This window comes from Panthera uncia, chromosome E3, assembly GCF_023721935.1.
Source record: "Panthera uncia isolate 11264 chromosome E3, Puncia_PCG_1.0, whole genome shotgun sequence".
NCBI classification, from domain to species: Eukaryota; Metazoa; Chordata; class Mammalia; order Carnivora; family Felidae; genus Panthera; species Panthera uncia.
The window spans coordinates 3762284-3787618 of NC_064815.1; the positions used below are offsets into that span (position 1 = coordinate 3762284).

General features: G+C 53.0%; 1 protein-coding gene across 6 annotated transcripts in view; it reads left to right on the forward strand.

The window, feature by feature from the left end:
• The window catches only part of CLEC16A (C-type lectin domain containing 16A), a 201399-nt gene that overhangs the window by 67363 nt on the left and 108701 nt on the right, over positions 1 to 25335 (forward strand). For all 6 annotated transcript variants that reach the window (XM_049638244.1, XM_049638247.1, XM_049638245.1 and 3 more), the window contains exons 12-17: positions 1053 to 1153; positions 13831 to 13953; positions 17164 to 17273; positions 18021 to 18065; positions 20658 to 20708; positions 23959 to 24087. In XM_049638244.1, coding sequence (XP_049494201.1) covers positions 1053 to 1153; positions 13831 to 13953; positions 17164 to 17273; positions 18021 to 18065; positions 20658 to 20708; positions 23959 to 24087 — 559 coding nt within the window. The remainder of the gene's footprint in view (positions 1 to 1052; positions 1154 to 13830; positions 13954 to 17163; positions 17274 to 18020; positions 18066 to 20657; positions 20709 to 23958; positions 24088 to 25335) is intronic.

Consider the following 25335-nt stretch of genomic DNA (forward strand, 5'->3'; position numbering starts at 1 on the left):
AGTCTAAAAGGCAGTGAAGCGTCTCCCTGTGTGTCTGCCACACCTCTTCACTGCCCCCTACACAGTGGTGTTGACGGTGGCTGTGTGGCCTTCTAGGAGCTACGTGTGCTCCCGTCATTCACCGAGGTGCTCTGTTTTCTTGGCTTCGGCCTGGCATCCAGAGAGGCGGCCACCGTTGGTCACAGGCTCAGAGCCCCCTGCCTGTGTGGCCATATCTGTGCGTGTTCTATCATCCTTGTGATGAACGTCCTTGTTCTATCTCTCCAGACCAGGCCCTTCCCCTGGAAGGGCAGCATTTGGGGTGTGCGGTTTGTGGTATTTCCCCTAAGCATCAGAGTTGAGACCTCACATCGCTTCTTGCCCGTCAGAGAAAGTCCGTCCAAGAAATTGCTGGGCCAGCACCTGCCAAAGCGAGCTCGTGGAGAAAGTGCCCTTGGAAAACACAAAACAGGGATCCTCTGTCAGCTGCTCCACGCAAGGACGCTTGGCACTGAGCACCCGGGCCTGTGTTCAAGGCCCTTCGTGGTTTCACTTGAACCCTCACCGGAACCCTGTGAGGGTTTAATCCCTACCTTCCCGATGGGCAAACGGACAGGTTTGAGGTAGCTGACCCAAGGGTTTGCAGCTAGGAGAGGCTGAATCCGAATTGGAACCCAGGCAGTCTGGCTCCAGGGCCCACCTTCTGCAATTGTTCGGACTTGCTGGTGCTCTGTCTGGTGTTGTCTGTCTCCCTCGCCGCTCCCTTTTCTTCCTTCGCTCCTTACTCGTCTCAGCGATGATGTGGTCCGTCTGTTCGCCGGCATGGGAGTGCCCCAGGAGCAGGGCTTTGCGTCGTTTACCCCCATTGTCTAGAACAGCTGGGGCATGACTGTTGTGTGCTAAGGGGTCTTGGTCCTCTGTCACTTTCCCCTGGAGACAGCTTCCCACAGGCAGAGCCCGTCCCCAACGCCTGGTGTTGGCCGCGGCACTCAGAGGGCTCGCCACGTGCTGGTGGGAGAGAAGTGGTCACCGTGTGCGCCAGGAGGCTCATGCGCACCCCTCCTCTTTTCCAGACCCTTCCTAGATATGGTGTACCACGCCCTGGACAGCCCGGACGACGACTACCACGCACTGTTTGTGCTCTGCCTCCTCTATGCCATGTCTCATAACAAAGGTAAGCCTTCTCACCTCACCCGCCTTCCTGGCATCCCCCTCCTCTGCCTCGTGGAACAAAAAAAGAAAGCCGCTCTCCTTGAGGGATGCCCTTTCTGGTTTTGGCAGACTCCCCCGAAACTTCTCTTCAGCCTCGTCAGAATTTCTCAGGTGCTTTTGCACAGACCAAAGCCACAGGAATTGGTTACTCAGGCAATATGGCTGGTGGGAGGAAGGGTACAAGTGAGCGTCTAACCTGGTATGACTATCTTCACACTGTGGTTTTCTTTCGACCCCTCGCTTTTACAACCGGCTGAGCACCCGACCTCTTTTCCTAACATCAGAACTGAAATCAGTCAAATTGTGATCTTGGTTTTGCTATTTATAATAGCTGAAGTTCTTGCTCTGGGTTGAGGGCTAAAATAGACCCTGGGCAGATTGGGTGGAATTGTAGGTTTCCTTTCTGAAGAAAGGTGTGGTTCTCTGGCTTCCCCCATTGAGGTGGAGTGGTCAGGATCAGAGTCCCGTGGAACTGACAGATCTGGTTAGGATTCACTCATTCACTTCCTCGCTGGGGACGGCCTCTGGTGTACCCCCCACCTGGCTTGACACCGGTAGGTTCTGAAACCTCCACATCAGAATCTCTGCACAGAAATCAAGAACATTCTTTCTGGCCTCTGCCAGGAGCTGGGCTTGGCGTAGAGGGGACTTTGTAGCAGGTGACGTTTTAGGAGGTTTTTCATAAGCTAATTGGGAGGTGTGGAGGTGGATGTGGGTTTTACTAAGACAGCCTATGCCTAGAAACGTTTAAGAAGCCCTCGACATAGTAAATATTTACTCTTAAATCTTTAACCCTGATAAATAAGTGGACTAGTGGCAAAAATATATATGTTAAAAAAAAAAAAAGCCTCCCCTCCCATCTCTGTCCTCCACCCTCTTCTTCAAGGCAGTTCGTGTTAGCAGTTTCTTGCGTGTCTCTTTAGAGATCTCCATGCAGACCCAAGTACAAGCGTATAGGATTTTATTTCTACGACTGCCCCGCACTGAACCATAAATAAGGTGTCCCTAATTGTCCATACCCTGTTTTTCTGACATCGTCATGTATCCACGTATCATGTTCCTAGAGAACTGCCTTGTTCTTTTTGATCGTCATGTCTGTGCATCATTTATTCTGCCATCATCCCCTTAGTGAACAGCACCGAAACTCCTTCCAGGCTTTTCCCACCATGGAGGGTACCCACCATGATGGCTCTTGTCATTTGTGAGTCATTGTGCACCCGGCAAGAGACCTCTAAGAGGCGCTCAGCAGGCTCGGAATCCTGCTGACATTTCCTCCCATCTTGCTCGCTCCCGTGGCTTCTGCGATCCCCTCCAGCCCCTGGCGTGGTGAGTGGCACGCAGGAGCCCTCAGTTTCTGGGCGGAAGCAGAACTCCATGAGACTGACCGACTCCCGCCCAGGTGCCGCCCACCGCTCCCCGGCACCTGACTTCTGTGCCCTCTGCAGTCCGAGCTCCTGCCCGCTGCCTGCTGGAGACTCCTACTCAGGTGTTTCAATGGCACCTGGAACAATGTGTGCCGTTCCCTGAAGTATACCCTGACCTCATCACGCTTTCTGCCGTTTCTGGTTCGGTTCAGATTGCCTACCAGGCTGAAACTACCATGACCTTTAGCTCCTTCCCTCCTTTGATCTAGCATTTGGTCGTCAGCCTTTGTCAGTCCTCCCTCTTCAGCTGTCTGATCAGCAGAATTTAACCAAGTGTGGCTTGGTGCCTGGCTCGAAGCTAGATGCTGCAGGTGAGAGCCAGAGGCACGAGGGCAAGAGAGGTCTGGGCACGTCATTCCAGTGGCCGTTATCCCAGCCTCCGTACGGGTCTAACATACGGCCGTTTCGTAACCCGTCCTCCATAGCACTGCCAGGAGATCCTTTGTGACACGGTGTGGACCATGTGCCTCCCGTTCAGAATCCCTTCGTGCCTTCGTCTCTCCCTTAAACTCCTCCCTCCTCTTCCTGGCATTTTAAGTATCCAGACTGCACCCGCCATTCCAACTTGATCTGGTTCCTCTGACTTCCCTTCACAGACCTTTGGGAAGCAAATTTTTATTTGGGTGCAAATTTTTATCTAGTGGTAGAACTCTTTCACAGAGATAAACTTGGGGATACTGACACGGTACTCCCTGAACTCCTTAAAGTTCTGGTTACAAGCAACAGGAACTACTTCTCATTAACTTAAAGCAGTAAAAGGGAAAGTCTATAGGAAGGCCCCTGGGCCAGCTCCCAGGATCCGAGCAGTTGCTGAAAGACAGAGGGAAGGGCAGGAACCAACCAGCTCTGGGGACTTCCTCAAGGCAGATTGTGATTTGGCCCCAGCAGATCCCAGGTTGGGAGTCTGTTTCCATTCAGGTTTCACATTCTTGGGCAAGAGATCTGATTGTTGCAGCTTTTGGTGGTGTGTCTAACTCTGGAACATTCAGTCATGGCTGGGGGTCAGGGTCATATAGCACAGACTTGGCCCCAGGGCCCTGGGACTGGGACCGTTCCCAGAGCAATGAGCTTCTCTGGAAGCCTGGCAGCCATCCCGGTCAGTGCCAACACGCCTACCTGCTCCTGGCTAGTCTTCTACTTTCTTACATTCGTTTGTGTTTCTTCCTGCCATTTTCTCAACCCCAGTGTCCCCACCTGTTGAGATTCTGCTTGCCTGTCAAGGGTCTAGTTGCAAGGGAGTTTTTTCTGATCCCTTCAGGTGATACTCACTTGGGGTTTGTTAGTCCCATCTAATGTGGCAGGCACATTTTATACATTACGGAATTTGACCTGCCTAAAATTTTGCTAAGGAGTTTTGCATTTATGTTCAAGAGTGATATTTGTTTATGGTCTTGTAATTCTCATTCTATTTGCTTTCAGAGTTATGTTTACCTTATGGAATAAATTCAGAACCATTTCTTACTCCTGGATTGTATACAGTTTTTATGGAACTGGTATGATTTCTTCCTTAACTGTTTGGTAGAATCCACCAGTGAATCCATCTGGGCCTAGAGTTTTCTTTGAGGGAAGATTTTTAGCTACTCAGATTCTTCAGTAGATATAGGGCTAATGAAGCTTTATTTGTTCTTCTTGAGTGAACTTTGATAGCTTGTGTCTTTCAAGGAATTTGTCATTACATCTAAATTGTCAAATTTATTGGTATACCCTTGTTCATTATGTTCCTTTATTATCCTTTCAATGTCTGTAGGATCTATAGTAATGTCCCCATTTTAATTCACGGTATTGGTAGTTTAGGTCTTCATTTTCTTTTTCCTGATCAGTTTGGCTAAAGATTTAACAATTTCATACTAATTTTATGGATACTCAAAGAACTGTCTTTTGGTTTCATTGATTTTTCTGTACTCTTTTTCTGTTTTCTGTTTTATTACTTTCTGTTCATTATTTCTTACTGTTAGCTGCTTACTTCAGATTAATTTGCTCCTCTTTTTGTAGTTTCTTAAGATGGACGCTGAGATCATTGATTTTTTAAGTTAATCAGTTTTTTTCTTTTTTTGAAAGAATTTAACATATACTGAAATTAATCTTTTTTGTTTGTAGTTGTATGAATTGTAGCACAGGTGTGGGTTTGGTCAATACCACCATAATCAGGATTCATTACGATTCCATCAACCAAAACTTCCCTTTTGCTATTATTCCTTGTCAGTCATACCCTTCCCATACCACTCACAGATATTTAACTTTTTTTTTCTTTTCTGATGAGAGTTTAATACTATAAATTTCCCTCTAAGCACTACATTAGGTGTGTGCTTAGGCACAATAAATTTTGATAGATGTGGTTTGATTTTATTCACTTTAAAATATTTTATAACCTCCCTTTTATTTATTCTTGTCTGTTGTGTCATATGTGTAAATTCTAGTTATGTTTCTATTAGAGAATTTCCTCCTGGTTTGGTCTCTATTAGAGATTTTTCTGTCCTGGGTCATGGTCAAGTTACTTGGAATTGGTTTGATCCTTTGGAGGCTTTTAAGCTTTGCTGGTGCTGGTCCAGAACAGCCTTTAGTCTCAGGCTCACTTGGCCCCACTGCTGAGGGAGGCCCTTTCTGAAGAGTGTACCCAGTGGGCCACAGTTGGGTGGTCTTTCCACACTGGCCGCTGGGACCACGAACTCTTGTCAGCGTTGTGTGAGCCCCAGATCGTTCCACCTGCTGTGTTCCAGAAAGTCCTTCCCTTCTGTCACATGCATGTACAGAGCAGGACTTAGCTGACGCCTCAGATGGACCGTCTGCAGCTCTCTGGTCCTCCCTCTTCTTGGTTCCAGTCACTTGGCCCCTCTGAGCTCCAAACTCTGCCTTCTCGACAGAGGGAGACTGTGGCCTTTCTTGGGATTTTCTCTTTCTGGGCCAAGGCCTGGAAACTCTTTCCAGACCGTGAACTGGAGCGGTCCCTGGGCCCGCTGCCTTCGTCTCCTCCCTCACAGGGTCACCCTCCAGTGCTGCTGCTTGTCCTGTCCAGTGTGTCGTAATCACTGTTTTACGTATTTTGCCTAGTTTTCTAGTTGCTTGAATCAGGAGGCTAAATCCAACCCATCCTGGCTGAAAGCCATGGCACTTGAAAAAGCTTTATTGTGGTCTAATCGATGTACAATAAACTGCACATATGGAGAGTGTACGCTGTGATAAGTTCTGACCTATGTTTGCACCCATGAAACCATCACCACAATCCAGACAGCGTGCATATCCATCACCCCAAACCTCTCCTCCTGCCCCTTGGTCACCGTCCCCCTGCCCGCTCTCACCCCTCTCCCCAAGCAGCACCGAGTTGTTCCTCATCACCGTAATGAGTTTGTCCTGCCTAGAATTTCACATAAATAAAATCGTGCAGTAGGTACTCTTATTTTGCATGGCTTCTTTCATTGGGTGTGATTATTTTGAGATTCGTCACGTTGCTCTGTGTGTCGCCGGTTCGTTTCTTCTGACTGCCGAGTAGCTGGCCTCCGTGTGTTCGTCCATTCGTCTGTTAATGGGCACTTGGCTTATTTCCAGTTAAGGGTAAAGTACTAGGAACATTTATGTACAAGTCTTTTATGGACACATATTTGCTTTTTTCTTGGGTAAATACTGAATCATACAATTGGTCTAAGTTTGTTTTTAAACGTTTACTTATTTTGAGAGAGAGAGAGAGAGTGAGAGCGTGAGCGAGCATGCTTAGGGGAGGGGCAGAGAGAGAGGGAAAGAGAGAATCCCGAGCAGACTCCACGATGTCAGCACAGAGCCCGACGTGGGACTTGATCTCAGGAACTCTGAAATCGTGACCTGGGCCAAAACCAAGAGTCAAGACACTTAACTGACTGAGCCACCCAGGCACCCCAGGTTTGTTTGTTTTTAAGAAAAACTGGCACATTTTTTCCCTAAGTAGCTGTATAATTGGCGTTCCATCAACAGCGTATGACGGGTTTTCACATCCTTCGCAATACTTGTACGGCACTCCTTTTGATTTTCGTCATTCTAATAGGTACGTAGCAGTGTCTCATTATGATTTTAATTTGCATTTTCCTAATGACTAATGATAATGACTTTCTGTGTGCTTCATTTGCCACTCTGTGTCTCTTGTTTTTTTTTTTTTTTTTTTTTTTTTAGTTTTTAACGTTTATTTTTGAGAGAGACAGAGACAGAGCATGAGCAGGGGAGGGGCGGGGAGAGAGAGAGACACAGAATCAGAAGCAGGTTCCAGGCTGTGAGCACAGAGCACACGGGGCTCGAACTCACACAACTGTGACATCATGACCTGAGCCAAAGTCGGACACCTAACCAACCGAGCCATCCAGGCGCCCCTTTTCTGTGTGTCTTCTTTGGCGAAATATCATTTCAAATTTTTTTACGGGTTGTTCGTTTTCTTATTGTTGAGCCTTGAGTTTTTGGGTTTTTTTTAATAATATATGTTCTGGGTCCTTTATCAGATGAGTGTCACAAGGATTTCCTCCCAGTCTGTGACTTGTCTTTTCGTCAGCTAACAACGTCTTGTGAGGAGCAGACCTTTTTAAATTTCCATGGAGATCCTGTGGCACTTTTTCTATCTCTTTTTCTCTCCATATTTTCGCTTTCATTCTGGACTGCCTGGTCTTTAAAGGCAGAGACCATGTCTGTCCCGATGGCCTACCGTGGTACCCAACTTAATGGCTGGCAGCCGGTCGGCACTCAGCCAAAGTGTGTTGACTGATCGCCTCTCGGCCGTGCGGCGGCTTCGCTGGGCTGCTCTTTCTCTTTCTGGTAGCCCGAGCTCGGGGCCTCAGCAGGGGAGGTGTCGTCTTAGGGGTGGGGATGCCAGGCTCCAGGGGGCCAAGGGGCACTTTGTCTTTCTGGTGGCTGGCTTTCCTGAAGGGCTTCCTTCCTGGAGCCGGAGCTGTGTACCTGGGAGGGAGGCGCTCCCTCATCCAGTGCTGGGCCCTGGAGGGACCACCCCACTGAGGTCCTGCCTGGGGTGCCTCCCTTTCTTTCTTGAGGCTCCTCCTCTCCCCTTCCTCCTCGACATCGAAGGGGATTTCTTCTTAAAAGAGTGGAAGTGTATAATTGAGGGAATTTAATTCCTTCTTCCATTTCCTGCTGGTGCTATTCATTTATTTCTTCCCTCAGCCTCCCAGCAGAGATCTCGGGAGCCTTATTTATTAGATGCCAGGCACTGTGGTTAATGTTGCGAATGCGGTGGTGAACCAAACACATACTTTCACAGACGTGACTGTGGCTGCTGTGGAGGGAGCAGGGCGAGAGGGGTGGGAGGTGACGGCAGTATGACAGGCAAGCGGGGACACACGGCGGTGAGGAGCTTTGATTGTGTTCTGACGCGGTGGGAACTCCGAAGGTTGTTCAGGCAGGAAAGCGTTGCACAATCTACATGGCTTCCGTGTTTACCTTCTTTTGAAAGTGACCGCTTTGTCTCTAATCTCCTTTGGTTCTGAAAGACTGTCAGTCACGAAGAATTTGTTCCTGAAGTTACTCAGTTACTTACTAAGGGCACAGCTGTGTGCCGGGCAGCGTGCTCAGCCTGGGGGCTCACAGACTCCAGGCTGACCGAGGCTGGGACCGCTGTCCGCTCATCAGGCGGGCGGGCAGCAGGCGAGGGTGGGCAGGGCGCCCCGAGAAAGGAATGGGCTGGAGCCAGTCTGCGGGCAGTGGGTGGGCAGTGACGGTGAACCGCATCCTATGGGCTGGGGTGGGGGGTGCTGAAGGTGGGTTCATCCGGGAACTGATCTGACCTCTGTGCACCCCTTAGAAAGGGTTCACCATAGTTCAGCCAGAAGACGGGCAGAATGGAGAGATAATGGGCAGGTGTGGGCAGTGTCGAGGAGGTGAAAGCGAAGGGCTTTGTCGTCATCTCTCAGGTACGTGCCACACACTTCCTGTGTGCAAGGCGTCGTTCTGGGCGCTGGAACAATCTGATGAGCCTCCATCAAGTGAATGAGAAGAAATCGGGTCGTGTTGTGACAGAGAATGCACCGGTGGTGGTGGTGGTGGTGCGAGGGTTACTAGCTAGGGGGGTCAAGGGACGCTGGCCTGAGGAAAGAATATGACAGCGGAGGCCTGAAGGCCGAGAAGTCTCCTCTGCCAGGATCCGGGGCAGGTGTGGTCCAGGCGAAGGGAACAGTGCGTGCAAAGGCCGTGATGTAGGCGAGAGCTTGTAGGTTTGAGGAGCAGAAAGTGAGGCCAAGCAGAGCGAGGCACTGACCAGCCGGGTGGGGACCAGATCTCGGAGGGCCTTGAAGGCTATGAAAAGGAATTTAGATTTCATTCCAAGAGCAGTGGGAAACCCTAAAGGACTTTTAAGTAGAAGAGTGACATGATCAGATGGACGTCTTTGAAGACCAGTCTGGCTACCGGGTGGAAAGTAGACGAGGCGGGTGAGGGAGAGGGTTGCTGCAGGGGATGTGGGAGGCCCAGTAGGAAGCCGCCACACCCGTCCAGGTGAGGGCTAACGTGGGTTGAATCAGCATGTTGGTTGTAGAGATGGAGAAGACTGGAAGGTTTTATGATATGTTCGGAACCTAGAAATAGGACACGCTGATAGAGTGAACGGGACACTCGGGCAACTGTTTGGGGCCATTTACGAAGATGGGGAGACAAGGAGAGGAGCAGGGCTGGGGGAAGGGAGTCCTGCCTGGTTTGGACGGGAGGGAGCACCAAAGGAGGAATCTGGGTGATGCCCGGGTCCCTGACCCTGCCACCGGTGGTGTCATTTCTAGAATCAGCGAGCGTGGGCCATCGAGCAGGTTTGGAGAGGAAGCTGGATGCTTCAGGTGTGGCACCTGGGAGCCCGGTGCCCGGGGGACCCCAAAGGAAACTGCCTAGTGGGAAGCTGCCATCTGGCTTATGCTCCAGCCCTGGCCTGTGGGCCCAGGGTCTGCATTTGATGGGGGTCTTTTGGCTGTTGGTCGGCTGGTTTTTTGGTTAGGCAGCATGCAGTTAGCCAGTTAGCCGCACTTAACCTTCAGCCTCTCTCTTCTATATCCATACCTTCCAAGCAGGGCCCCTAATGAAATGGTCTCTCTCCGATAGATTTTTCATCATAAGACAATTTTAACATAAAAGCAATGTTAATAAAAACCAAATGTTAGCTCAGGCCTTCCAGTAAATCATAATAGATTAGAAGCTGCACCGAAATGAATACCCCACTGTGGAAAGGGTTGACCGGTTGGAGGAAGGCACTCGTTGTGATTCAATTGGGCCACATAATGAATTCTGGTTCATATCTGTAATAGCAAATGCAGCCGTCTCTCCTTTGTCAGGTCTGCAGAGGCCTGGCCCGAGGGAGGGGGGTGAGTTCTGCAGCTTGCGTGTTCTTCAAGGCTTCCCTACTCCACCCACCACCCTCTCGCACCCTCCATTTATCATTGTTTACCCGAGAGGAATCTTGGGCTTTTTGGGTTTTGTTTTATCTTGCTGAGAAGTTACTGGAACACAGATGAGAGGTATGGGAAAGGTTGAGAGGTAACAGGATAAAGGGAGGCTTTCGCCATGCAGAGAGCTGGCAAAACATCCTTCTGGATCTCCAGTGACACATAATCAGAACTGGAAGTACATTGGAAATCGGCCCAACATCTGGTTAGCTTTCGAAATAGTGGGTCTATAGTTTTCCAAAGCTGGCAATGCTTGCATGACTACAGCCAAGGAGACCTCGGCCAAAAGAAAACAAGTTTTTTGCCCATCATTTACCCGGTGGTGCCGTTGTGGTCTCTTTATCCAGGGTTGTCTGTCTCCGTCTTTCTCTGGAGCTTTGGTCTGGGTCTTTTCCACCCCTGTCCCAGATGGGGGCTATTGCTAAGGAGGAAGAATCCAGAAATCAGAACTTAGAGGGGAAGCTTCTGACATCATGGAGCCACACCCTTGCCTTCCATTTCGGACTTGCTGGGTCAGTTGGGAGTTCCGTCCCCACCCTCCCCCCAACCCCGTGGTCCCTGGGTGGAAATAATGCAGAGGGAGACCCTTTCTGACTCACTTGGACAGAGAGGGATCTGACCCCAGCGGGGAGGGAACCCAGAAGCGTGTGGTCTGCTGGAAGTCTGAACGTGCTCGCACATCTTCCCAGGCCATGTGAAGTACATCTGGGTTTCTGTGGAATTTCTCTATTGCTCATCACTTAAGGGTTGAAGCAAATAGGACAGTGTATTATCCACAGTGTTTACTTCAGTTGGAGTTTGGAAATGGCTTGCAGAGGAACTCAGTCAGGCTTGCAACAAAATCTGCCTTTTAGTGCCTAAAACCTGTGTGTGTGCGTGTGCGTGTGTGTGTGGGGGGGGGGGGTGTGGGTGTGTGGAGGGGGTGCGTGTCCATGCACACATGTGCGCCGTTTTCCTGTTCACATGCATGTTCTGGTCATACCGTGACATTGGCCTTGTTAATAACAACCCTCAGCCACTAATTGGTTTGAACCCAGAAGAATGAAGCTTTTGAATTGCCACACGGGCCTTGAAAGCCAAGGTCTGGAATGGGATAATTCAGAGTAATGGGGCGGCAGGGGGCGGGGGTGGTGGTTAGAGGCCACGGTGGGAGAAAGAGAGAGATGGGGAGGAAGTGAGGCACCTGGCCCAGGAGGAACTTTGGGGAAGGAACAGAGACGTTCAAAGGGGTTTTTACAAAGTTTTGCCACGTGTCGTACGGAGTCGATCCCGTTCTCTGTCTCCCTGTTGGCCGGCGGTAAAATCCACCTCATGTAGAGTGTGGAGAAGAGTGCCTAGAGGAGACGGATCGCCTTGAGTGGCCGGGGGGCAGTGGAGACCACTCCAGAGTAGGCATGAAGGAGCACAACCGGATCACGTCGTCTCCCGCTAGCTGCTGTCCCGGGATCTTGGCGTCCAAGCCTTGCCCGTCCCTTTCCCCCAACGTCTACCTCGTCGCTTCCTTCCAGAGTCCCCACCTCCACCCTCCGCGAGCTCTTGCCCACGTCTTGCAGCTGCTGCCTGTGAAGCTCGAGGCAAATGCTCGCTCCTTCAGGATCCTCCCTGGGTGGCGCATCCCTGAGTCGGCCCCCAAACAGAAGAGCATTTAGAAGTTAGCTGGACCTTGTCCACGTTTGGAATCTTCCTATTCTAACCGTGCTGCTTCCTTGCTCTGTGGCCTTGGAGATGTGACTTAACATCTCTGGGCCCTCCTTTCCAACTAAAGGGGGAGGTTGTGCTGGACTCTGGTCCTGTGAAGTTGTAGAAGGAACTGTTTCAGTCCCTTGGGGTCCCCTCCCCCCCCCCCCCCCCCCCCCCCCGCCGCTTCACAGAGAGTGGAGTCGCCACTTGAGGAAAGTCACGATAACCGTGGAGTGTTTTTCTTCCTGTCGAGAGAGGATTTGGCCACAGATTTCCTCATTTTTTGACAAATTCTCAGGGACTGGGGGCCCTAATAGGAAAGAGACAAAATGGAGCTCGTCATGGAAGTCCAAGAACCGGTTCAAGTCCCTGACTGTCCCGGTTCTGGTGACCACTGCCGCGTCCCCGAGGGAGCCAGCGGCTGGGCCCCTCCTGCCATCCTCGCTGAAGGGGGCCGAGAGATGGTCCGGTCCAGGAGCACTTCTCCCCTGGAACCACTGGCTGCCAGGTCCCAGGGAGCCAGAAATGGGAGGATTAGAGCGATGTCAGGATGGTGTTGACATCTCTGGGGAGGGAAAACAGACGCCAGAAAAATTTCACTTGATGTTCTTTTTACCATTTAATAAAGCAGCGTGCTTCGGAGTTAGACGTTTAGCATCAAAATGGGATCTAGAATCCGCAAATTGAATTTTCCTCGCCGTCAAGTGTCTTGACGAAGCCGCTGCTGGTGAGGCGGGAGAGGGAGAACGGCCCAGCTCCAGCCCTCAGGCCGTCCCTCACCCGTGTCATCTCCCCGGCATGGCTTAGCCTTTGGTTCGGAGCTGGAAGGAATTCAATAAAGCAAGATATATTGTTATGGTTTATTACGTCAATGCGTGTGTGGAGGAGTTACTTAGAATCCAGACAAGCAGCTCTTCAGTGCTGTCCTCCACTGTTTTGTCAAGGTTCTAAATGAAGCGTCATCTAGTACTCAAGGGGCCGTATTTCAAGAGTTCCGAGAAGTGTCACCTTCCCCCTTTGGTAGAATAACAGGAAAAGACGTGCTTCAAGCGCAAACAATCCATTCAGCTCTCCAGCCTTGGATCAGGCGAACCATTTGTCTCTGTAAGTGTATTTTTCCAGAGCCACCTTCGAAGGGGGGTAAGGATTCGGGGCCCCTCTCCGCACCTGGCCTGCCGGAGTCGCCCTCACAGGTCTTCCCCTCGCCCGGCCCCCCAGGTTCCACTTCAAGGAAAGTGACACTCAGTGCCCAGCTGGACTCTGTGCCCTCGCGTTTCCTCTTCACAGCCACCTCTCCCATGTCTTGTCTGTTGTGTTCGAAACGCCGTCAGTGTTTACTGGCAGGAAAAGGATTCCTTGGCCACTTGAAGGTAGATCCGCGCCGTCGACCTCTTTGTATTTGCGCCTCTCTGTCGCGAGCGCTTAGCCCGGTCTCTCTTCGCCGACACCGCCCCTCGCCTGGTGCGGTGCCCCCCACCCACCGCCTGTGTGCTCGTCGAGTGGCCGGCCCCACTCATCGAGTTCTCTGCCAGGAGCTTGAGGCGCACCTGCCGGGCGTGCCTGCGGTTTCCTTTCCGTCCGGTCGCTTCGTCTCCGTGTGAGTTTCCCCCACCGTGGAATGTGTCCGATTATGGGTGGCCTCTGGTGGCACACAGGCCTAGCATGAGGTGGCCGAGTGGCACGTCGTGCAGAAGTCACTCCTTTCCCGTGTCCCCCGTTTATGTCCGGGAGCGTGTCACTTTTCGGGGCTGGCGTGCCTTCCGCACCTCCTAAGGATCCGCCGAGCCCCGTCTTTAACAGAGAGAGCAGGCCTGGGCCGCGATGAGTTGACGCAAGTCAACGATCCTTGACTAAAATGTAAAAGCGTTGTCTTTTTTTTTTTAACACTGCCTGTCAGCGTGGCAGCATGTTGATTTCCAGCTTACACGTGGGGATAGAAAATGATACGTTTTGATATGTACTGATTCAAGTTCCATTTCAGAGAACTGTGCAGTGAGCTCTAGTTCAGGCAGCACCGGTCGTGGCAGAAGTCACGGAGATGGACCCTGGGTCGCCGAGGTTGGGCAGCGCCTCCTGGGGCGCCTTTCAGGATGAGCGGGGTTCTCATGAGGCGGCCCCCTGACAGCTTGCCCCTTTGTGCGTTCCAGGCATGAATCCTGAAAAACTAGAGCAAATCCAGCTCCCGGTGCCCAGTGCGGCCGACAAGACCACCTACAACCATCTCCTGGCCGAAAGACTCATCAGGATCATGAACAACGCTGCCCAGCCAGGTGCCTGGGGTGTGGCTGCTCACAGGGGCAGTAGAGTGAGAGGGACCGGGCCGCCGGACCACGCACCAGGAGCCCTGGGTCCTCGGCCTGGCCTTTCTGAGAGCGCAGGCAGATTTCAGCTCCTCCCTGGGCCACCCATACCGCTCTGTCCATCCGCGTCTTCTCCTCGGGATCTCCTCCTCCTTCCTCCCCTGTCTGTCTTCTCCTTCCACACCCAACCCTTCTTGTGCCAGTTTTGCCAGTGTGTGTCACCCTCCTCTCGGGGAGGCCAAGGCCACGTTTGAGCACGAACCAGCCTGAGAGTGTGCACAAGGGAAGTTTGGAAGGTTCGGATCAGGGGCCCTTGATGGTACAAGACCTGCCCAGCGTGTGGCACCTGTCAGCCCAGATCTGAGGTTTTGGCCGAGGATCCTCAGCCAAGGCGAGGGCTAGAAATAACAGGAGGGGTGACCAAGCACAGTGATTCCTAAGTGGAGACACCTTTGCCCACAGGGGACGTTTGACAATGTCTGGGGACATTTTTGGTTGTCACAACGTGAAGAGGTGTTACTGTTGGCCCCCAGGGGTCAGGGATGCTGCACAGGACAAGTGCACAGGACAGCCTCCAATGACGTAGGATTATCTGACCCAAAACATCAGCAGTGCTGAGCTTGAGGGACCCTGATTGCCAGGCGGATTCTCTGCAGAGGCAGGGGGATGGGCCATCAGGGTGTGTGAGAGGGCACGGAAACGGGCCCAATGGAGACGTGGCCTGGTTAAGAGGGAACCATTGAGCGGTACAGTAGGAGCAGTCAGGCGACGAGCCCACGTCAGGCTCAGGAGAAGGGCAAGGGTGGGAGTCGTGATAACAGGTGAGGACTCTAGAAGTCAAGGGGCGTGGGCTCCACGAAGCAGCCAGAGCCCGGCGTGACTTCGGGGAGGGTGTACAGAGGCTTGGGGGGATGGCTCCACGGAGAAATGTTGATCGAGTGCCTCCTGCATGCCAGCCGCTGTGTGCAGATGACGAGGGTCCAGGAAGTACAGGACAGGTGTGGCTCATGCCTTCCAGGAAGCCACGGCTGGGCATCCCAGACTGCTGCGACTCCACGAGGAGATAGAATCTCGAGCTCAGGGGCGCTCGGGGCTAGAACTAACACTGTGGCACTCACAGACATAGGGGTGGTGTTTAAAGCCACGGGAGAGAAGAGAGGCATATCGGGGACCAAGCCCTGGGCCACTACAGGTATCTCAAGGTGATGAAGAGGGACAGCCAGCACGGGAGCCTGAGCCAGGTCCCACATGGAAGAAGAGGGGCAGCGAGAGAGACAGGTGTGGCTCAGGACCAAGGGCACTTGGTGGGGTCAGTTTCTACCGAAAGGTCCAGTATGGGGAACAGAGGTCGTCCCCGGGGACAGTGGCTCAGGGGGCAGTTGGCAGGGGCTCTGTCAGCAGGTGTGGCTCAGTGGTTGAGGATGGCAGAGCGTGGTCTGGGTGTTGGAGAGGAGCCTCCGGGGTGGGGAGGGACGGCAGCCCCTTAACGGGGCCAGTGGCAGGAAGTCTGCGCCTGCCAGGAGCTTGCAAAGGAAGAAGGGTCTTGGTGGAAGATCACATCCCAGTCGCCTGGAGGCGGCCGCAGGGGTGTCGTGGCTGAGCCAGGGGGGTTCCGCGGAGGGGCAGGCAGCAGCGAGACTGAGCCCCGGAGAGCTGGAGGTGGGAGGCGGGTGGTGGGTGGGCACAGCCTGCGGGGCTGTGTTCACGCTGGGCCCGTGGGGCCCTGAGAGAGAGCCTCGGAGCTGAGACCAAGCAGCCTCTCCCAGTAAATGCTTCCCTCTTCTCCGGTTCCCCTCCTGACACGTGAAGCAGGAAAAGGATGGGCAGGGAGGTGAGCACTCGTGCGTCTGCCTCGAGTTTTTCCCGGTAGCCTGTCCCGGTCCTCAGGGTTCCCAGGGCCTCAGGGCTGCAGCCTTGAGACTTCCTCCTCTCTTGGCCCTTCTTCCACATCGAGCCGTCTCCCCAGAAACGAGCTTAAAGACGCAGGGAGGAGTCTGCCTAAGAGCAGGGTGCCCTCCCATCAGGCAGTCACAGATGCTTCTAGGAGCTGTGCTCCACGGGGCTTTTGGCATTCAGAGCCCCTGGAGTCCACTACCGCCCGGGGTGAAGCTTTGGACAAGTCACTTCGCTTGTCTAAACCCCAGTCTTTAGAGTGCCCATAGCGGTGGGTTTTTGTAGAGACTTCTCGAGGGAGGGGTCCGTACAGTGCCCAGCACGGTGCCCGGTTCACAGTAGCATAGCAGGTGGATCGGTCATGGACAGAAACCCATACTCAGACTGGCCGAGGCAATCCAGACAGAAACAAAACTACTGGCTTGTGTGACTTGAGGTCTTGTGTGACTTCAGTGCTGGCTTCAGGCGCAGCCGGGTACTGAAGCTCAAGTCGTTAAGACTGTTTCTGGACTCTACCTCTGTGTGTGTGCCCTTCTCTCCTCGGGCTCTGGGCCTGCCAGACATACTCTGGGCGGTCTGGGGGAAAGGGTGGGCTGTGGGGGAGGGGGTGGGCAGTTTGTAGAACCCCGAACAGAAGATTCGAAACTCCGGCGAGGGTGCGGGGTGGCCAGTGTGGATCCCGGTCTGGTGCCACTCAGGCCCCACCACTGTGCCCGTGCTGCTCTCGGCCCAGCGGGAGGAGAGGTTCTCTTGCCCGGTGGTTCCAGCACGGTGTGGAATTGAGCCTTATTGGCTGACTGGCTCCCTCGCCCGTCCCTCCCTCAGTCACCGTGACCAGAGAGATAGGGCATCTGACCAGCCTGGCCGATGTGCCTGTCCCTGGGACAGAGGGGAGGGACCAGCTGCACCCAAATTGCATGCCCAGGAGTGGAGTTGGTGATTCTCCAAATGAAAGTGGGGGTGCTTGTTCCTGAAAAGAGGAAGGAACCCAGCCAAGCAGAGCAACCACAGACGGCCACTTTTTCAGCCTCCAGTAATAAATAGTAACAATCTTTTTCCTGCCTCCTCTCCCCTGATAAAGGGGGTGCAGGGGAGTACCTGGCATGGGCGGTGTGGGTACATTCTGTTGTCATTGACTGGGGAGGGGTTGGCCCGTGGGTTTCCCTCCGTGTCCCCACTGGGTGTCCAGGGCCCGTCACCTGTTAACCTCAAAGCGATAAAGGAGAGAAGCTGTATTTGAGGGCTTCCCGCCAGGGTGTGCGAGGCTGACCCAGGTTTCCTGTGCAGATGGGAAGATCCGGTTGGCGACGCTGGAGCTGAGCTGCCTGCTCCTAAAGCAGCAAGTCGTGGCCAGCGCGGGCTGCATCATGAAGGACGTGCACCTGGCCTGCCTGGAGGTGAGGGCCCCGCCCCCGCGGCCCATGTTCCCCCGGAGGGGAGGAGGCGGTGGGCAGGAAGCTGCTGGATCCAGATCGGAGCCCCAGCGTCCGCAGCACCAGCGAGAAGCAGGGCGTAATGGCCCCGATGCCTCTCCAGAAGAACTGCCCTTCCTCCGAGACTGGCCCGATGAACCTGCCTAGTTACTGAATTTGTGTGGTTTCTGTTACAGTTACCGGCCTTATATTTGTCACCGGAATTGTATTATTCTCCTTTCTGCATTACAGAGATTTTATACATATTCAAACACACGCACGCTTCTTATTTACTTACGGTTTATTGTGCCAATACCTGCATCTGTTGTTTTTAAATAGTTTTTATTGCCTTTCCCCTTATTTTTCATGTTTATTTGAGAAAATTTGGAAAGTACAGGGGGGAAAAAGTAGCAACCTGAGTTGACGCTTTGCTGGGTGTCTCTCCAGATACACACACATGTATAAAAACGGAGTCACCATGGCCATATTTTATAACCCGCTGCCCCCACCTAACTCGGTGTTACCACCTTCCCCTGTCACCACCTTGAATCACCTCTCTTTTGCCCTGTTTTTATTTTGAGCTCACCCTCCCTCCCTCTCACATTACGAACCACTAGATAGATTTAAGGAGATTAGCCCGGCCTCTCCCCTGTTTTACATGCTCTCAAATTTTGGAATTAGTAACTCACGCGACTCCCTGCCCTCCCTCCCCACCTCCCTCTGTTTTCACAGGGTGCCAGAGAAGAAAGCGTTCACTTGGTACGGCATTTTTATAAGGTACGTTGCCAGAGCACAGGGGACGGCAGTGTGGTGTGGGTCACGTAACTGGGACTGTAGTGTGTGGGCATACGCACGTGAAGGTCACAAGTCCGTGGCTGCTCTGTGTGCCTGTGCTTCCCTAGTGACCCGTGTGCAGCGTCCCAGTGCTCGGACGCTGTCCCAGTCCCCAGTCCCTGGTCTCCCCCTGCTTCTCTTACCAGGGCACCTGTTGAGGATTCAGTGCTACTGCGGACGGTTTATCAGTCACGTGTGAATTTGTGTATTGCTGAATTTACATATAAGTTGTGAATTACTTACACCTGCACATGACTAAGTCATATGTAAATTAATAGGTGCATGAATTATGTTTTTCACGTAAAGTAACTTTGAATTGTATGTGAATTTATGAATTATATGCATGTACGTTATTATTTTTTTAATATTTTATTTTTGAGAGAGAGAGAGAGAGTGAGAGAGAGCAAGAATGAGTGGGGAAGGGGCAGAGAGAGAGGGACACACAGAATCCCAACGGGCTCCAGGCTCCGAGCTGTCAGCACAGAGCCCGACACGGGGCTTGTACTCACAAACCACAAGATCATGACCTGAGCCGAAGTCGGACGCTTAACCGACTGAGCCACCCAGGCACCCCTGCATGTACATTATTTATAGACCTGTGTGCCAGGAAACCTCGTACAGGCTTCTAGAGGTTTATCATTAGGGGTAGTGAGATTTTGTAAAGGACCACCATGACTTTGAGTAACAGAGAAATTTGTAGATTCCTCTTCGGATTCCAGATGTTTAGTTTTGAAATATCTCCTTGTGATGGTTTTGTGTCATTCTTATCTAGGGCATGATGTATTCCTTAGGGAAGCATGTAATTTGTCAGCAGTAGGTGGATTAATCCATATTGACACAGACCTAGTCCCTTCCTGGTTTTCGACCTCTGTGTCAGGTCTTTGCAGGTCCGGTTAGCCACAGTTTCCCCTTGTCGTTTGGCTGATGAGGAGAAAGGTGTTAGCGCTGCCATTTTCTTGTTGTTCAACCTCTTTGATTTTTTGTATTCTCTTTAAACTGCCATGAATTATAGGCACATAGGCACCAGAACTCTTTTCTTTGCCAGAAGCTTTTTAAGCCACTGCCCATTATTGTCCATGTTCATTGAGAGAAAAGCAGGCCTTGTAATCTAGGATCCACCTCGTCAGGCTCAGACGACCCCGTGAAGCTGCAGCATGGTGGGCACACCCAGCCAAGGGTGGACCCCTGCGGGCCCCCACGCACAGGGGAGGAAATCCCAGGCTCCCCTTAGACCATCGCAAGAGGCTTGGCCTCAGCGAGGATACACGTCCTCGGCAAAGCCCAGGAGAAAGCGGAGGCCTCACGGCTGCATTAGTCATCTTTGGGTCTCTTTCCAGGATAACTGCTCTTAGTTTGTCCCCTGCCCCCCACCCCCCACAGAAAGTCTTGCATTGCAAAAACCGAAAGACAGAGATACATAGGTAGACATTTGCCCAGAGGGTTTTCTTCACCATTCGTGAAATGAGAGCTATATTTGAATTGCAGCTCCCTTCTCCCCACCCAGATTGTTCTTTTATCCTGTAAGTTTTACTCATAAGGTCTTACATATAATACAATCCTGTAAGGTCCTAAGTATAATATCTCAGAAGGTGTTGGATATTTCCAGGGTCGTGATTTCTGTGGTTCTTACGTGGAACTTATACTGGAAAAATGTATAAAGGATCTCTTCCATTCCCACCCTGCCCATGTATTTGTGTTTGTGGATGTGTGATTCAGGACTTAGGAGAGAGACAGGACAGTTCCAATAGTCCAGATGCATTCAGCTGAATCTCCCCTCCCCTCCCCAGCTGTGCTCTGTCCAGTGGTGCCCATAATGACCGTGCTCGCATTTAGCAGCCCTGGCCGGGCGGCGGGCTCTGTGCTCAGGTTGACCCGTGTCACCCTCACGGCGACCCGCGTAGATGTGGGCTGTCACTCGGGTCTTGCAGCGGGCCAGCGAGAGGCTCTGAGAGGTGAAGCTGGGATTCGGCCCCTGGTGTACATGTCTCAGACCCAAGTTCTTAGCCATCACAGCCCCGCGGAACTACAGAGCCTCACAGGCGTGCCTCAAAAATGAACAGACCAGGCTGTATAATTTTAGCGTTAAGTATACTTAATTATACGCTTCCTTTCCGAGGTGTGGCGCCTCCTGGTTTGAACACGGCAGCTGAGCCGGGCTTCCCCATCTCTCTCACCGTTCTTGACAAATACATGATGTTGAACACTCGCCATTTTAACCACATTTATATTTTAATTTTATGTGGTGGTGTTTTGTTGCTGTTTTAATTAGCTGCCTTGACAGAAGGGATCTAACTATACGTGCTTAAAAAAAAAAAGGGGGGGGGAGAGAGTCGTTGAGAGGCGTAACATGATATCCGGGCTTTTGTTTGAGAGAGCGTGTGTGTTTGTGCTCACGTGTGTATTTTACTTCCTGGTGATTTTCTAGAACTCGCTAATGAGAACCAGATGGCCCCCCAAGCCGTGAAGTGGAGTTTATAATACTTTGGTGTTTATGGAAAAAATATGCATAATCTCCCTCCCTTCCTTCCTTTTTAGGGAGAAGAAATTTTTTTGGACATGTTTGAAGACGAGTACAGGAGCATGACAGTAAGTGAGGGGCCAGAAAGCACTGGCATGGCCTGTGCGGCTTGTCCTGCGGAACCGAGAGAATTCTCACTTGGGCCTTTCTGACCGAAGGACACAGATTGGCGGGGAACTGAGTTGGAAACGGTGCCTCTGGCTCGCTGCCACTTTTGAAATCTCAGATGACACTCACTCCCCCTGTTAGGGTCGTGCCGTAGATGGGTCGGAAAGATTCACTTGGGTGCAAAATGGTCCCTGACTGAGGTCTCACGCCACGTCAGGAATGTAAAGCATGTTGTACGTAGTTCTGCCCTTGCTGCCCGCGTCACCCTGATGGGAGTGGCTGCTGTCATTCTCTCCCGTCACCGATCAGGAGGCAAGAGGCTGAGTGAGGCCCCAGGCTGCCCAGCCAGGGAGGTGAGAGCCAGGATTCCAAGGCAGAGCAGTTCCCCTGCAGTGTCCTGCCCTTCTTTGCTGGGCCCCTGGAATGTTCCGGCGTGTTGCTTGTCCTCGAATCCACGGCACCGGCTTAGAGTCCTCCCCGTCTGCCTCCGTCCGGCAGGCACGGTCATGGGAAGAGATTGGGTCACGCAGCTCTCTCTGTCGTGTTTATTTCTCTGCATCCCTAACACCTGCCCCTTCGTTGGCAGTCAGTAATTAGGTGACAAATGTCCTTTTCGTGGACACTGCTCATCAAAGAGTGAAGCGATTCGGGAAGTTGCAATGAACCTCAGTGTCACAAACACAGAAGCAGCTTGCTCAAAGTGGCTCCTGGCTCCCAAGCCCATCTCACCGGGGGGTGGACTGCTGGGCCCTCACCACACCCCTGCCCTTAGCACTTCCGGGCCCTCTGCGGAAAGGGAACGTTGTAAGTTGGCATTCTTCGTCTCCAGATGTGCCCGAGTAGTGCCCGGGCCTCCTCTGGTGATGTGTAGGTCACCCAGGTGCATCTCACACCTGGTGGTGGCCACTGCCCCCCATCATTCCCCTGACCCCCCCGGAAGAGTGTCTCTGTGTCCTACTCTTTGTTTGGACCAGTAATGGGAGTGGAGTGGATTTAGGGATGTCTCACCCCCGGGATGTCTCCTTCTGTGTTGCGGTTCTCCACAGGTCGGTTTCCTGTTTGAAACGGGAGGCTCGTACGTCACCTGATGATGTGGAAAAGCTCGGGGTCCTAAACCCCTGCTCAGTTTCTGCTCTTGTTACCTCCTGACGATGTGACCTTCAACGGGTTGCTTCCATCCTAAGCCTTCATTTTTCCCGTCTGTAAAATGGGGCCCACAGCACGCACCCGGCCTGGATGTGTGATACCGAAGGGGTGCCTCCCATAGACGGTGTGCATGAGTGCTTGGTTCCCCTCCCTCCCACCGTTTGTCTGTCTTGTCGCATGTTCATTGTGTGTCCTGCACGGTGTCTGGCACCCCAGAGAACCTGAAAGGGGGCACACCCCATACCTGAAAGTCTAGTCCTTAGGTCAGACTTCAGGAACCAGTCGCTGAGCTAAATGAAGCAGAGATAGGCCCTTGGTGCTGCTGATGTGCTCACGGAGACCCTTGTGCTAAATCCAGGCCTTCATTTTTGACCCTCATTCATTTCTGAATCACCTCCTGTCTAATGCAGAAGGTGTAATGAGGGCAGCCGTCTGCTGTTCTGCGGAAGGTGGTGGAGACAGGTGGGGCAGCGCGGAGGGGGCTGCCAGGGGGTGGAGGGCAGGCCGGAAGGCACTGCCGGAAGGCGATGCCAAGGGCGGCCCCGGGGCAGGAGATGGGGTTCTGTCACCCTGCCCTGGGATAAAGGGACTTGGGAGGAGGGACCCCAGGCCTTTGGAGGAAACTGCTTACAGCGGCCCAGAGGAAGAGGCAGGCAGGGTGTGCTGTCTCCTTGGCTGCTTAGCACAGACAGCTGGGCCCTCACCACACATGCCGTGTATAGTTAGCTGTGTGTTCCAGGAGGGAAAAAAAGTGATAGGATTGAAGCCCACCTTCTTTAAAATAGATAGGTAGGTAGGTAGGTAGGTAGGTAGGTAGATAGATAGATAGATAAAGGGGCGCCTGGGCGGCTTAGTCGGTTAAGCGTCCAACTCTTGATTTTGGCTCAGATGATGATGTCACAGTTCCTGGGATCAAGCCCCATGTCAGGCTCTGTGCTGACAGCACAGAGCCTTCTTGGGATTCTGCCTCTCCCTTTCTTTTTGCCTCTCTCCGCTTGCTTTCTATCTTAAAATAAATAAACATTAAAAAAAAAAAATCACGTATTAAAAAAAAAAAAAAAGACACCTAAAACAGCATGTGATGCTTGAAACAGTAAAATTAAATCTCTAGGACATTTACCTATATAGGAAATGTCATTCCTTTAGGGTGTCTGGTAAATGAAGTGTCTGTGTCCAACGATGCATGCACATTCAGTGTCAGTACTGATGCAGCAAAGTTCCAGGAGGGGAGATGTTGTTACCATTCATCGTAGTCATCAGAGAAGACTTCCTGGAAGTGGTGTGGAGCTAGGCAGACAGTCCCGCTCCTGTCTGGCCCAGCGGCTGTGGGCATACGCGCTTTCTCAGGGCTCGGTGTTCCCCTCTGTAACACGGGACAGCATCAGCACTCCCGTCCAGTGGTAGGTGAGCCCCACAGGTGCCCGGAACTTAGTAGGTGCTCGCTGCGTAGCTTTGTTTTTCTGATCCCAGCTAAGATGCTGAGCGGCTGAGGAAGGAAGTAGGTCGGTGGTCATGTGGCAGGAGTCGTAGGGCGTCTGGAGCAAGGCGGGCCTGGGTCTGCATCTTAGTTCTGCCACCAGCCAGCTGAGTCTCCGTCTTGTCGGCGGACTGGGAAACATCCCTTCCGGAGTCTTCGGGGGGACTAAATAGGATCTGTAGCTCACCGCCTGCCTGGTCAGTGGTCTGCTCTCCACCAACGGGGGGCTGCCTCGCCAGGTCTGTCGTCGTCACTCTGGGGAGTACAGAGAGAGGGAGGAGGCTGCGGTCAGGGACCCGCTCCCCGCTGGGTGGAGGGGCCCGAGAGGGTGGGAAAGCACAGCTTGCCACAGCACGGAGGCAACTCGTCAAGGGTGTCCGAGCTGTCAGTTCAGGGGAAGGAAAACTCTGCGTCTCGGGAAAGAAAGGCTCGCGTCCCGCACGTCTGGCCGCCTCGAGGCCTCGTGCCAGCCTTAACGTGGGCGCGCTGTACCCGTTGGCTGTCGGCGGGTGAGATGAGGGGCCCGTGTAACCTGCCCCGGCCCCTCCCTCCCTGCGGTGAGGTTTCCTGTGATGTCTCTCTTCCAGATGAAGCCCATGAACGTGGAGTACCTCATGATGGACGCCTCTATCCTGCTGCCCCCGACGGGCACGCCGCTGACCGGCATCGACTTCGTGAAGCGGCTGCCGTGCGGCGACGTGGAGAAGACGCGGCGGGTGAGTGAGCGCAGGTGGGACCCACCTCTCCTGGGCTGCCGTCTGCCGGGGCCGCCGCCGGGGCCGGGAGGGAGGGTCTTCCGGCAGGTCGGGAGCCCGCCGTCCACCCCGTGTCCGGACAGCGGGCGGACGGGCGCCCCCCTCGCGCCCTGCCGCCCGGACAGACTTCTCGAGGGGACCTGCCCCTTGCTAACGCAGGGTTGAAATTCCGCGGCGCGGTGCCGGGCAGGCTGCCTTCGCTGGTGCAGGGCGCGACCCCCAGCCCCAGGCTCTGAGAGAAAGCCTCCGGGCCGCTGCGTGCACCGGGGGCAGGGGGGTGAGCAGAGGGCAGGCAGCGCAGGTGAGGCCCGTGTGAAACTCTGGCCCAGAGAGGCTCAGCACCCCCGCCCGAGATGGTGTGGTGTTAAGGTATCTGAGGGATCTCCAGGCAGGCACCCGCTAAGGAGACTGCGATTCTCGCCCTGCCTGCTTGCCTCCGTGTGTGGCGGGCACATTAGTTCTCAGAACCACCCCTTATCAGCGCTTTTTTTCTGAAGCAGTCTCGCAGGGCTCTTCACGGTATGCTATCTCTCTCGTAAGATCAGCTTCTTTCTTAGAAAGCAGCGTCACCTTGGGGCGCCTGGGCAGCTCAGTCCGTTGAGCGTCTGACTTCAGCTCAGGTCGTGATCTCACAGCCTGTGAGTTTGAGCCCCCCATCGGGCTCTGTGCTGACGGCTCAGAGCCTGGAGCCCCTTGGGATTCTGTGTCTCCCTCTCTCTCTGCCCCTCCCCTGCTTGCGCTCTGTCTCTGTCTCAAAAATAAATAAAAACATTAAAAAAAAAAACCAAACTACTTTAGAAAGCACTGTCACCTCTTCCTAGAAAAGCATTCCCTGGAGACACGAACGGATAAATGAGATGAATCCCTTGCCCTCTTCTTCTGAGTTAATCCCAGGCTAACCAGAGCCACAGAGGTGTTCGTTCTTGGATTTTGACAACCAGGAGTCACCTGCTGGATTGGCCTCAAACAGGAAGATTCCGTGGGCTTCCTCTGCCCAGGCGGTGATTTCGCCTTGGAGGCACGGGGTGGCGGGGGACGCAGAGGAAGTCGGACCTGTGTGTTTTAAGTCCATCCGCGTTCCCTGCCGTCTGACCAGACCCACAGACCTCACCACAGGACCCACCCTGTCTGAGCCAGAGCGAGGTCCAGAAGGCTGTGAATGTTGAGAGCTCCTGCTCTGTGTTGGTACTGCCTTCTTTCTGGTTCGTG